General features: G+C 36.6%; 1 protein-coding gene across 1 annotated transcript in view; it reads left to right on the forward strand.

Annotated features, from left to right (window-relative positions):
* Positions 1 to 14952, forward strand: part of PORCN (porcupine O-acyltransferase) — a 279229-nt gene that overhangs the window by 153109 nt on the left and 111168 nt on the right. The window contains exon 9 of the mRNA XM_044079316.1: positions 12731 to 12831. Coding sequence (XP_043935251.1) covers positions 12731 to 12831 — 101 coding nt within the window. The remainder of the gene's footprint in view (positions 1 to 12730; positions 12832 to 14952) is intronic.

Genomic DNA, 14952 nt, shown 5'->3' on the forward strand with positions numbered 1-14952 from the left:
TTCTTCCAGTTAATGTTTGGGTAATTGAAATCACCCAATATCAGGGGGTTTGGTAGGACCTTTGTTTTCCAGCGTTTCCAGGAATGCGGAGTGGGGTTCCTGGGACATGGTGGGTGATCTGTAGCAAGCTATAATTTGAATAGCAGCTTTGGCCATTGTTAGTTGCACGTGGATGATCTCTGAAGCATCGTGCTGTGCCACTAACATGGAGGTGTGGGTATCCTTGATGAATATGGATACTCTCCCACCTTTTGTATTTCGGTCTTAATTATGTTGCCGAAATGTGTGGTATGAGTTGTAGCCTAGTAGTGCTGGGGTGCTCTCTGGAGCCTTAAACCAGGTTTCTGTTACTGCACATATATCAATTTTCTCCATACTGAGGAGTGCCTCGAGTGCGTGCATTTTGAGGTTTAGACTTCTGGCATTCAATAGCATTACCCTCAGTTTTTTGTTACTTGTGCTATTTACGGTGGTGGGTTTGTCTTTTGAGCCTTGCCTAAAAAAGGCACTATGGGGGTGGCAAGAGCCTTGGCCAGTATTCGAAAGCGTAAGGGTGACAGGTGCAAGCCATCTCTAGTGAAGCAGCGTGGTATGTCGAGCATGTCATCCCAGGCTGACAGACACTGGATCCCCTTTGAATGACACCAGAAGCTTAGCCAATTGTTGAAATTGATAATTTTTTCTCTATACCATGGTATCATTCTTGGTGAGGGCAGGATGCTACTCAGGGTCAGGGTCATACTGGCCTGGGCTACGTGATCAGAGAGCTCCTCCATGTCTCTTTTCATGTAGTCCAGGCAGGTATGGCTCAGGTCATTCACACCAACATGGACAATGACAGAGTCATATTTGTACTTGTTCTGGAGCGACCTGAGTGCTTATGTTATATGGTGGATCCTGGCACCCGACAGGCAGCTAACAGTAACCTTCTCCTTGTTTAGCCTAGTGAGTTGGACGTCAGTGTGCCTGACTATAGAGTCACCTATTACTAGTGCGTTGGGTATGCTATTTTGCCTTAAGGGCTGTGATTGTGTGGCACACTGGTTTTGTGAAGTATATGTTTCATGGTTTGTGTTGGGGGGTGGAGGTTGCTTGGATGTCTGCTTTGGTGGTCTCTGTTGCTTTTGCAGATTTTTATTTAGAGCCTCTGAGTATGTTTTGTTGTATTTGTGTGTTTTTTGCCGGCGCTGGTTTCATAGGTCTATGTGAGACTAGTGGTGTGATGCAAGTAATACCCTTCTCCTCTTGACTGCCTGGTCTAGTCTTGGGTTGAGCGAGCTTAGCCTCCAGTTGGCTGTATAATTGCATCTCTCGCATGTATTAGTGTTTGGTGGAAGGAGGAGAGGGTTGTCTTTGTACATGAGGCAATTGTAACATTGCTTCAAAATGCCCAGATTCACCAGTTGGACTGGAGAGTACACCTGAAACTGCCCTTTGGACATGCCTGGATAGGTACAGTGAACTGTTTTACTGATTGGCTGGTAAGGTTGAATAGAGAGCCTTGTCCTTCTCTACAGTATAGGGGGGCCTAGTGCTAAGGTTTATTAGTGCTTGCTATGAGTTTTTGGAGCAAGTGCCGGGATGAGAATTGAATGGTTTGAGTGCTTAAGTTGAAACTTTGTCTAGTTCCAGGGGAAAAATTGAAGAGTAGACTTTGTGGAGCCGGGAATTGTTATACCCTAGCTAACTGGCGCTGCCCAGTGTGCAAAACCGTGCAAATGTGGATTTTATAGCAGGGAAATGAAAGGGAGAGAAATTAGCTCAAAATGGCCAATAAACTACAAATTTCTGGGCTGAAACCACTCCTCCAGGGACAGATAGGCTGCTCAAAGCTCCCTCTCTCACAGTGAACAGAGAAACTTCCTTATATCCAAGTAAGGTATGGGCAAACACAGAAACTTTTAACACAGCCCTGAATTCAGCACTAACCTGAAAACTAGACTATACTAGCTTAGAAAGGCGGGAAAACAAGTATATTTTTATTTATTTATTGTTTTTTTTTTTTGTTTTTTTCAGAAAATAAAGCAGATACAACAAAAAAACACTTTAAATGCATAGCAATGGCTATCACACTTGAGTGTGTAGCCTACAACAGTTAAACCGGTAGTTTAAACACAAAAATCACTTTGTTAAAGTGCAGGCAGTAAAATAAGTGCAATATGTAGCTGAAACAAGGTTTTTAAAGCACAGAAACTCTAGAAAATCAGTGTTTTAGGTGGAATTAGCTAAAGGCATCAAGAAAATGAAGAAAAATGATACTTAATCACTCCAAAGTCTCTCTTTTGTCTCTCTGCTGCTGTAGAACTCTGCAGGGCATCAGGCAGGAGCTTGCTGAGCTGTATGAGTTACTAACATTTGTCAGGTTTTCTTAAAGGTCATTTATGTCTTGGGAGGGGTTCACTAACTGCACCTAATTTGCAATCGTCTATGAACTTGGTCAGCCAGGGCTCTTGATGATGTCCGTGATCGAAGAGAAGAGTATGCTAAACAGGAGTTGCCCAAGTACTAAGCTCTGAGGCATCCCGCTAATGACTAGTGCTTTTGTGGAGGTAGAGTCCCCATCCTAATTTCTTGGGCCCTGTCTTTTTAAGCCAGCAGGTGACGTAGAGGTTAGTACTTGTTTCAGTGAGTTTGGTTATAATGCCCAAGTTTGGTATTGTGCTGAATGCTTTCACCAGGTTGAGGTCAGCTGTGTGCCCCATTTTGCCCTTGTCCATTGCTTTGGTAATCCTCTCAAATAAGTCCACCAGGTTGAATCGGCATGACCTACCCTTGATGAAACCAAAGTGAGTTAGATCTAGTGTCTGTAGGTTTCCTGTGTCATTATTTAAAATATCCATGATTACTCTTTCTAAAGCTTTACATACTAGACTAGGCAGACTTATGGTGTGATGGTTCCCTGAGACCGTGGATGGCCTGCCCTTGTACAACTGAATAACCATTGCAGTCCTCCATTCATTCAGAGTGTAGCTTGTTTGGAGGCTGTGATTAAATAGTGACTCAGTAAGCCTAATAGTTCATGTTTCATGGTATTAAGAAGGCATCCTAGGATGATATTGCAGCCCATCAATGCAGTGCTCTTGGATTCAAAGAGTGTCTTGAAGACATGTTCCACAGTGATATTTGGGGGAAGTTATAGTTTTGGCTATTTCTTGAGGGGTGTCTGACTTTGCTGAAGAAAGCTTTGTGACTGTACTTTGCCTGGGAGGATATTTTTACCTAAAATATGGCATTGATAGACATAAGCCCCCTGAATTGCTTATTTAAATTGAATAGGGAGATTTTTTAACTTGACAGTCATTGTACCTTCTAATTTTTACCATGATTTTCAGCATTTTGTTGTACAACCTATTGATTGGATTTCACCAGGTTGGCTTGTTTTGAGTTGGACCTCCTCCTCCTCCTGTTATGGGTGGGCACAGCTATATCTGTATGCAGCTGTTATTCATGGAAACCCTGTATAATCATACTAAGTCTGCATATGCAGTGGTGTTTTATGGGGTTGGGGGAAATGGAATTTTGCCAAGCTGTCATTTAATAGTAGGATGTTTATCTTAGAGTAATTCCTAAAAGTTCCAGGGTTGGTTGGGGTTCAGGCTTTTATTTTTATCTCAAAGAAGACAATTTTATGGCATGACTTGACTAGTGAGGACAATACACTAGGAATGGTGCAATGTTCTCCCATGTTTGATGACTAGGTGATGGATGTTATCACCCCAAGTGGGTGTATGGACTAGCTGGTCCAGAGTATTTCTGTTTACAAAGTACAGGAATCTCTGTGCATGCATAAAGATGTGTACGATTTCCAGTCTATAACAGGGTAGCTAATCACCGATGAATACGGAGTTGAATGGGGAATGCCTCCAGTATGTTTAAGTATGTATTATGGATTTCATGGGTCAATAAGGCGAACAAGTAATTTGCAATGATATGACTTTCACTGTAGTAATCTGGATGTTGAGAAGCTCAAGTCCATCATACTGATTGACCATTCTTGATGTGTGCATGTTTTTGATGAAAATTGCAACATCTGCACCCTTTATCCCTTTCTGTGGTGTCAGTGGTCTAAATGTGTGGAAAGCATTGTAGCCCTGCACTGCAGGGGTGCACTCCATGGCTTTAGTCACTGCACAAAAGTCTACCTTCTTGAGGGTGAAGAAAGCTTGCAGGTAGTGGATATTCTTGTTTAGACACCTGGTATTGAATAGTAACACCTTTAGATGTACTTGTGTTAGCTTTGCTTTGTCTAAAGGTTTATCAGATTGTCAATGCCTAAAAAGGTACTATGGGGAGGACAAGGTTTTAGCCAATATACAAAAACCTAAAGTGACAGGTGCAAACCATCCCTGGCAAAGCAGAGTGGTCTGTGTATCATATACTCTCAGGCTGATAAATATTCTAGCCAACATCATATGAAGCCAAAAACTAAGCCAACTGACTTATCACCTTTTGTTTATATTGTGGCATCATCCTTTGAAAAGGTAGAATGCTGCTTAGTGGTAGGCTTATACTGGTCTAGGACACAGTCCGACAGTCCAGGGAGGTATGTCTTGGGTTGTTTATACCCACAAAGACTGTGACTGAATCATACTGGTACTTATGATTCAGCAGTGTGTGTGTGTGTGTGTGTGTGTGTGTGTGTGTGTGTGTGTGTGTGTGTGTGTGTGTGTGTGTGTGTGTGGTGTGTCAGAGCCTGGCCCTTGACAGGCAACTGACCATGACACTCTACTTACTCAGCCTAGTGAGTTTGACCAAAATATTGGGTTGTGTGGTTGTTTGCCTTATGAGCTTAAAGGTTGAGATACTGTCAGATGTGGCTGTATATTTCATGGTGGGTGTTGATTTGATATAGTGCTTTTGAGGTTGACTAGGTTATTTTGTTGTGGGTGCAAAATCTTGATGGCCTTTTGAGTTTAGGAAGATTATATTTCAAAGTCTCAGCAAATGTGTCCAGTACATAGTATGTGTGCTGAGTGTAGTGTGTGTGTTTCTGACAACCTGTTTAGTATTAGTGCTTGTATGCAAGAGGCTTGCCTCTAGAGACATTGTGTGACTACATCTCTCGTATACTTTATTAGTTTCAGAATTAGGTGGTTGTCCATAAACATGAGACAGCTGTTACATTGCCTCAGGTATCCATAGCCACCAAAATGGCTACAGAGATCGTAGGAAAGTGCATATCCATAGCTTCCGATCCTTAATCATGATCACTAAGAAATGGTACACAAGGGCTCTAGAGTTGGTTAGCTTGGGTCTTGTATGAACTTGACTTTAGTCAAGACTGTATATGACTAAGTTTGTAGGGTTGCAGCCCTCATCAAACAAAGTAGTTGTTTGGTGTGCATCTAAGACCTAGGAATTTTGAAATGTAGTTTTGTAGGGCAGGTTTCAATTCTAAGTGCTTGCATCTCTATATATGAAAGTGCTAACTGCCACTGCATGATGAACACCATTGTACAAAAGCAATGACTTTATACAAACAGAGAAACTGAATAAACAAACCAAATGACCCCCTGGTCAATCAGAAAATTGCACTTTGACCTTCTGAAATGATTCTTGAGCTCAGATGAGATCCAATTCCTCCCTACTGCCAGCTGAGCACAGTCCAGTTCCTTCTTAATGTAAAATCACCTGGACAGTGCAAAAAGAAATATTAGCCAACTAAACTAAGCAGAGGGAGTGCTCACAAAGTATAGAATCCAGCAAACAGTCTCTGCTAATTAGAAAGGCACGTTTACGTTTTTTTAAGTGCAAATACACAGTAAGTTATGCAAAAATATAACACTAGCACAGCTAGAAAGTGTCAAAAAGTTCAGTTTAAGCAGGTAAATGTACATGGTTACCAAGGATGGCATAGGATTGGAGCAAAACTCTCAGAAATCTAAGTGTTTGGAATCTCTGTGTAAATGAGACATGTACGATAACTGATTAAACAAACAGAATGGCCCCCTGGCCAATTGGGAAATTACACTTGGGGCTCTCTGAAGTGATTTTCCAAGCTCAGTTAGATGAGGCTGTTCTGCACTGCCACGGGAGTGCAGTACAAACCCTTTCTTAATGTAAAATCACCAGAAGAAGTGGAACATACAAAATGAAATAGTATTAGCCAACTATGCTTAGCACAGAGAACTGCCCGCAGAGTTTAGAAATCAGCAGTGTGTGAGCAATGGGTTGGTAAATCTTCCTTTACTGGGGGATACTGGAGTAAAATCTTCATTTCTGATGAAATAGTCATCAGCTACTTGAGCCAAAAGAGAAAAAAAATCATCATGCCAGATTCTGCTGCAGGCAGCAACACTTATTTCAGCTACCTGGTGACAGAATCAGTCCTAGTCTTTTTTCCTTCCTTTAAACTTCAGATTCAAATCCATCTCCTCAAGAATCAATGTATGTGTATTATCTCCTTATCTAAGATTTCTTTGTAGTCCTTTTGGGATTTGGATACTAACCAACCCTTTTCTAACCTTTGGAAAGCAGTCTCCATGGAGAAATCACCATTAGTTTTTTTTTTTTTTGAGGTTCTGGCAAGTAATAGGCATATATACTTATGCATTCTCCTATTTTTGCCCTTTTCCCTACTTCTGTTATATGTCAGCCACACAGCAAGACTTCTCATGGAAATTGAATGCAGAATTTTGGTGACTCATTGTTCTTGTCTACTGTAGTCCTTCTACTAGCTTGCACGTGTTTCCAAACATAAGTACTTGATGATGCATATATGTACAAACATAAGTCTTTAGAGGCTTGGACAAATTCTAACCCTCAATCAATTGGCAGACTGTGGCATTGCATTTGTGCCTGCATTCATATGTGCTGTTGCTGTTGCTGTTGTCATTGTGTTACCATAGAGTAAATAAAGGAAAAAAAACTTTTGGAATAATTTTTAACATTGTCTGTTCTGCATTGGAGACCTTTACAACTACTCTGATTCACTTGGATGATGTCACTGACACTATATCTGCAAATGCATACCTAACATATGAACAGCCTATGTCAAAGATAGTCTTAATGAGATAACATTTAGTACACTCAAGTGGCAAAAATTTACTAGGGCTGAAAGCAGATAACATATTTATAGTCCCCCTAAACAGAGTTAATGCTGTACTGTATTGTTATTTTGCACACAGTTGTAAATCTTTAGTAATGAGACATCACTAGATTTTTGCACTTGTATAGGCCGAGTAGATACTTTATGAAAGGACATAGCCAATTTAGAAATTCAATAAATGCTGTGACGTATATTATATACTGTATGAGTTAACAGGCATGCAAAAACAAGTGTGTGAACATGAAAGGTAATGTTCAAGGTTAAATTTTATTTATTTATTTTATTTTATTTTACATTTGTTGACTGGGAGTGTCCGACCTGAGCTCAAGCCCTTTTTCAGTGGATGCCTGGGGGAGAAAAGCTCCAAACAGCTTCCAGTCTAATTTTGCTTGCAATAACTGCTTCAGCTAATTTTACTTTTAAGATACACTACTTATTGGTTATAGCATTGAAGCCTGGACTGTTGTGCTTTATGAAACCAGCTCTAAGAAATTGAATGCTACAGGCTGTTACTGCACATTACTTAAGTGAGTAAAGGCTTTCTTTGTAAATTGTTAAGATGTGGAATATGTTTGCAAAATAGTCAAGGTTGCTAGTAAAGTGATCCGACAGAATGTTTTTTTTTTCATGACAACTGCACTTTATTAACTTTAAGAAGACAACAAGCATATAACAAAATATAATAATATTTTGACTTTAACTATGAACAGGTTGGATAAACTACTTAAATATGCAATGTACTGTAATATATCTTGATAGTAAATCTATATAAATCTATATACAGCAGTAAAGTATAAAGAAAAATATAAACTCCCTGTATAGTGAACTATTCATGTCCCTTCCTCTCTCTGTCTATCATACAATTAAAAAGAATAATGAGATAACAGAGAGTCTGGCAGTAAGTATTAATTTAAGTGATTAATTTGCTCATAGTCACAGCATTTGAACAGTAATGATAAGGATACAATTATGGGAGAATACATTCAGCAAATTAACTTTAGGATTTTTCCCAATATTTAATGAAACAAGGTTTTCTTTTATCTTGTGCTAGGAAATTACAAAATTGGACATATTTAAAAGCCATATATTTAAAAGCCTTCCAGGTTATTGAATTAAAGCTAAACAATTTTTTTGAGATATAAAATTCATCTAGAGTAAATAGAATTATTAGTATTTTCCATTCCAGTAAATTTAAACCCTTGGGTCAAATATAGAGAATGGACAGTGCAATTTTCTAGACTTTATTATAGTTCCATAAAATCTTAGGTTTGTGGCATGATGCCTTCTGTAATTGTTTTATAAGTGCAATCCCAAAATATGCATAATGCATCCTTCTGGTTTGAAAAACAGGGGTTGCAAAGCATTTTGAATTAATGGAAGCCATTTTCTCCTAGTGTGAGACATGCATTGTTAATAATGATAAACTGAGTATAAAAAATATCAAGAGGAATACTTTTGGTACTTAAAATACACATATTATTTTGTGGAACTTTCTTGAAGCAGGATGTGGACATATTCTAGTCAAATTTTGATCCGAATTCTGTGTTTTGTTCAGAAACGTTAAAAATTTGTTTTAGGATATTAAGTAACCTTTGGGTAGTACTAGAGCTAGGTTTTGCTATTCTAATGAGCCAGAAATCAGTAGGATTAGATCCCAAATAATTCTACTTTTAAGGAGAGGAATTGTTGATAAGACTAACATTTTATTATTTAGTTTGCAATTTGGATTTTGTTTGATAGGTTGAAGATTTTCATTTAAATTCAACCAATTCATAATTTTTGAAAGGATAAAATTAAGTTATCCAGTTAGTTATCTATAGTATAAAATTAAAAATTTGTTTTTTTTTTCAAGAAAGGAATTGCAAAGTGGTTACATTTACACTTTTCTTTTATGTGATTAAATGAATTTTTTGCCCATGGAAGTTGCCATACATTATATTTATGATTTTTGAACTGCAGTGGTGGTGCTGCGGTAGCATTGTTGCCTCACAGTATGATGTTGTCCTGTTCGATTCTCAGCTAGAGCATCTTCTGTGTGGAGACCTGCATGAATAAAGCTGAAAGACACAACAACAACAATCTAATTAGATTATTAAGAATTATTAGCAAAAATGAGAATTTTAAAATAATGTCTTATATTAAAAAGATTGTTTTTGGAACAGCATTTTTCAGAAGTAATTATTAATAAATTTATTGAAGAAGTGAGGAATGACAGATGCATTAAATTTTGTCCTATTCTTAAATATGGATTTACATCTAAAGTGAAATCTGATATTATAATAATCTTTGAGTTTTCCATTACCTATTAGTTTTGCCATTAAAATGTTAACAATTGGAAAGTTCAGGATTTATATAAGGTTGATGGTAACAAACCAAATTTCTGTTAAAAAAATAGAACTTTAAAGGTATTTTGAAATGAGCAAGATAAAGGAAATGAAAAAGAAGATTGTAAATATCCAACAGGAATGTATACATGTGGGAAGTATAACTCTTATAGATTTATTAATGATTTTCACAGTTTTATTTTTAGGCATAATGGTTATGAGATTAAAATAAAATGTAGATTTGATTTAACTCCTCTAATTTACTGTATCTTGCACCTCTTGCTAGGGTTTATATGTGGGGAAAACCCCAAGACCCCTGGCAAACATAATTTATGAGCATAAGACAGCTGTAAAGAAAGAAATGGGACAAGTGATTTAGCTAAACCTAGCTTGATTTGCAAGGATTTTAAGAAGTTCAAGTTTATTATATTTGAACATGTGAGCATCTTTATAGGTAATGTAAGTAACTTATTAGAAGTTAAAGGATTGAAATGGCAGCTTTCATTGGCTACCAATATTTTCATGGTATTATGAAAATCTAAATATTAAGTCTATATTGACTTGGTTTCATTAAACAGGAAGTGATATAATGGATTTGTGGTAGGAGGCTGGCATAATGGTTAAGGTGTTTACCTTAAAGACAACAAGGTACAGGGTTTGATTCTCACATGGGATAATTGGCTAGGCTTAAAATGGCCCACAAGGGCAGTTAGCCTAGTACTAACCTATGAACATATGTCTAATTGTTTGTTTAATTGATTAATGAAATTTAGTTTTTAACAGCTAGGTTTTGAATGAATATTATGTTTCTGATGAAGTTCTGTGAATAAAATAACTAAAATGTTTTACAGACTTGTTTAATTTTCCTAAGCTGGAAGACATTTTATTGTTTAGTTTTAAAAGTCTGTGCAAGGTTCTGTGTTGTTTTAAGTATTTTTAGTAATCTGCTTGTGGTAATAATTAGATAATAAAATAAAAAGTCTGCAATTTTAGTGTAGCTTATTCTTATTGATTTGGAGTCCCAAATTAATTTGCTTAGTAAAGAGTTAATATTGTTAAAAAAAAAAGTTGTGTACGATGAAATGATAAGATGAAAGTAATTTAGGAGCTATGTTCATTTTTAGATTTGCTATTTTAGATAAAAGAATTTCATCTCATTTCCTCTGAACAAGTCTTTTTGAATATTTGACCAAGTACTTTGCTATATTATATTGAAAGTTCAGATTTATAATTTGATTATTCCCAAATATTTTAAAGAATTATTTATTTTAAAGTTATAGGTTGGGTTAAGCTGGAAAAGTATTGTTTTTTATAGATTTAGCTTATAGTTTGAAAATCTATAGAAAAAACATAATCAAATTTACTGTTTGGGGGTAACTCTAAGTTTGGTGTTGACAGATAGATGTTTGCCATCCACAAACGTTGTAAGAGGAACATTAAGTTTTTAAAATGTTGATATGTTATAATATGAACTCTATACAAGTGGTAAAATAGGGGTTTTATTTATAAATAATATTGCCTAACTCATTGTTGTATTGTATTGGTTTCTATAAATATATGTTGACCACAAATTGTGTTGAAGAATGTGTCATATATGGTCATTTTGAAAAAAAGTGGAGGAATGCCAGAGTTGTTTATGATCTTCATCAAGAAGGAAATATTAATTCTGTTGAATGCCATAGCTGTGTCTAAAGCCAGTATAATTGCACCAGTTTTCCTTTTGTTGTTTAGCCATTGGAGGGTGTCTAATGTTAAGGTTTGGTCATTAGACTTGTAGAATGTAAACAATCCAACTGAAACAAAGAAACACTTGGATTACAAAATGTAATCCTTTCATTGGCTATGACAAATGCTAGAATTTTTGTTTCATAGTTAGAGGTAGGTCTGTTAGCTGGGTCTAGTGGGTCTTGATTGTATTTAGAGATTTATTTTTGACCTGTTTAAATAGATATTAGGGAATCCTTTTTGAATGATATATATTTCTAATATAATTTTTGATAAAAATTTTTACAAAATGTTATAAAACACAGATGTAAAACAGTACAGACCAGGAGCTTTCCCTAACTTAATGTGGTCAGTAAAACATACTATTTCAGAAGAAGACTGGAAAATCAGTTCATTTAAAAAAAAAAGCTTTCCGATTCTTAGTCCTCCCAGTCATTTACATTTTTATTGTACAAATCTGAAATTATTTTTTGAAAGCTGAGATATGTTCATCAGAGGTTGATAAATTGTTGCTGTATTTATTTTCTGGAATTGTAGTGTGTGGTTCTCAGAGTGCATGCTGAGGGGAGGCATATTGCAAATTTAATAAATGATTCTGAAACAAGAAAGAAAAAAGTTAGTAATGAGACTATGTTTTAAGAGGAAATTTGCTAAATTTTTAATGTACGTTAAGAAGTGCAGTACTCCCAGTGGATTGTTCCATGGATGTGTCAAATGTTGTGCAGTGAGACAGGAAGCAGACATATAAAGACATAAAAACTAAAAAGCCAGCAGCATTCACAAACCATATAGCTGAAACACTGGCAAGTCCTAAGGGGTCATTTGTATGTATTACACCTTGAGGATTCTAGCTTGGCTGAGTCTTTCTTGTAGTTTTTACAAAGTAAGGAAAGGAAATTCCATTTAGGTGAGTTGGAGGGATTGTCAGAGCTTGGGTGCAAGAATGGAGAAGGAATAATGCTATAGTGCAGTTTGGTTTGGGAAGTTTGGAGTGAGGAAGTTAATTAGGTGAGGTTGTAAGAGGTGATTTTATTATGGAATTTGGCAGAAAGAGACAGGAAGGCACCTGGTTGAAGTAGTTTGAAATGAAGAGACATGAGTAGGTCAACACTGTAGATGTCTGGGAGCAATTTGTCTTTGGAGAAGGTGGTGCATTGATGTTCCTGAGGTGGGGGAGCTGGAAATTGTTTTCACTGAACAGGGGAGTAATGAGTTTTTTTAGGGGCTGTGCCTATGATGCGGAATCAATATGCAAATTGAGCAAGGAAAGACTCATGCCTATTTCAGCTCTAGCTGCAAAACAGAGAGATTCTGCTAGACAAGAATAAGCAAAAATTGATTTGTGCCCATAATACAAACAGAAACAAAAGAGTATGATATTACAGTAAATCAGCAAGGGACTATTTATGTAAATCTAGTTCTTTGGTGGCAGGTTACTTCATTGGTCAAAAACATATGAAGTTTGTTTTTGAAGTCATACAGGTAGAGCTTCTGATATCAGTAAACGGTTCCTTTCAAGTTACAGCATTTGCTTTTGTCTTGTTTTCGTTTGCTCTTTGAGAAAATATTTGCTACTTATATCTTTCATTATTTGAATATGTTATCATGGCTTATTGTTCCTTAACTCTTTTAGGGACCTGGTTGTGTCAAAGCCACTGAATGTGGAGTTGCCTCGCTCGATGGTTGAAGTTGTGACGAGCTGGAATCTACCCATGTCTCACTGGCTAAACTCTTGTATGTATAGAACAATGTGTCTGCCACCATGTGGACAATGTCAACACAGCAATATTGTATGAAATCTGTTGTGATCTACATTGCATAGTCCTAGATTTTACTTGCTGCATACTGCCTTATTTTTTTATTTTGTTTTGTACATGATACCTTTATGGATGAGTAGTTTCTTTCTATTGATAGTTTACTTTTGTATGTATATTTTTGTTTTACTGTTTTAATAATTTTTTTCTTTTGGGCCATCACAAACTGCCATGTATCTGATATTTACAGATAAGCAGGTCTTCTACTTTTAAGATAATGACCACTACGTTAAGAGAGTTTTTTAGCACACTGCATTTACATTTATGTGTGTACTCTGTGTACATATGCATACACACACACACACACACACACACACACACACACACACACACACACACACACACACACACACACACACACACACACACACGCTTTATTTATTAATTTATTTTGGTATATCTCCGTGATCCATGTGTTACTCCTTGGAGATCTCAGGAGTTAGTATACAATACTGAGAGCAAAAAACTAGTCAAGTTTTCTATATTTTTTTTTAATTTTGAGGTTGGAGTTAAGTATCCAAGCCATCTTCTCTGACAAACTACAATTTCTTTACCTGTAATTCTAGCTGGAAACTTTAAATATGGTCTTTAGTTATTTTACTTTTAACTTTATTTGAGAAGACAAGGTGCTATGGTACAAGAGATATACATTTGAATTGAAAGAAGAAGATAAAGCATTAATCAGGTAATAGCCTTTAAATCTGTGCAGGATGCTGAAAAGTGACAAAGAACAGGGAACCAGATGCTGTAATCCCCTCCACATGTCTACCTAGCTGTCAGAAGTAATTAGACTCCCCTCTGTAAAGGCTCTGTTGCCTTTCCTAGAACTTTTAGGGGTGATAGATGGCTCGAGTATTGCATATTTTAGTGTAGAAGACCCATGAATTTGTAAGACAGTTATAGTTTTGTTCATGGAAGGTGATAGAAATTCCAAACAGTAGACTGCTTTTCTTCTTGGATACTGCTCTTATAGCAAATGGGCAACAGAATAGCTTCACATAATGAAGTTCTGGTCATATAAAGTTGATGCATTTGTACAGCCAAGTAACAGGTGAGGTTGTCTAGTGCCTTGGAATAAATAATTCACCACTGTAATAGAAATAAGTAGTCTTAACTTTGTTTTCTGACTGGAACAAACAATGGCAGCAAGGACACACATACCTTAAAGTGGACAGCAGCTTACCTAAACTTGGCTTAACATTGTCTCCTGTATAGTACTAATGTAGAATATAACCTCATTTGCATATTACACCAATTAGGTTCATAGGTTGTTACTAGTCTATTGACTTGACCCTAGAGGATGTTTAGAAGCTTAGTCATGCATTCTGATGAAGATTTTTTGCCCTTGTAATTTAAATATGAAATAACCCAGAGCAGCGGAACATTTACATGTTAACCCTTTCCATAAGGGATAAGGGGGCTATTCCCACGGTGAATTTGTGATTTACCATCAGTTCATCCAGATTAAGTTTGAATAAAGTAAAGGAAGTACTTTGATTTGTGTGGAGAGTAAGACTGAACTATTGGAATTCTCTGTGATGCATATTTTTCCCACCAACATGTTATATTTATGTGGCAGAAGAGATTAAGATCTCTTGAGCACAGGTATATGCCACCATTGGAACTGAGAGAACAGGATCTGTTGAGGCTGTGTGTGTGTGTGTGTGTGTGTGTGTATGTGTGTGTGTGTGTGTGTGTGTGTGTGTGTGTGTATATATATATATATATATATATATATATATATATATATATATATATATATATATATATGTATATATGTATGTATGTATATATATATATATATATATGTGTGCAGGGCAGATGTCACCCCTCAGTAGCCTGTGTGATTAACTATATGATTCAAGGCTTTGAGGTGATAAGTGTAGTTATGATTTTTTTTTTTTGGTGAAAAAATGCTGTGGGAGTTCAAGTTTTGACAAGTGTTTGGGCAGGTCTATACCAAAGTGGGGAGGGGGGGGTCATGGTACTCAATGTTCAGACTAATAAGTGAATAATAATAGCATCCAGTTTACAGTTATCA

Source organism: Protopterus annectens, chromosome 8.part0, assembly GCF_019279795.1.
Source record: "Protopterus annectens isolate FY-2018-M chromosome 8.part0, PAN1.0, whole genome shotgun sequence".
NCBI classification, from domain to species: Eukaryota; Metazoa; Chordata; order Ceratodontiformes; family Protopteridae; genus Protopterus; species Protopterus annectens.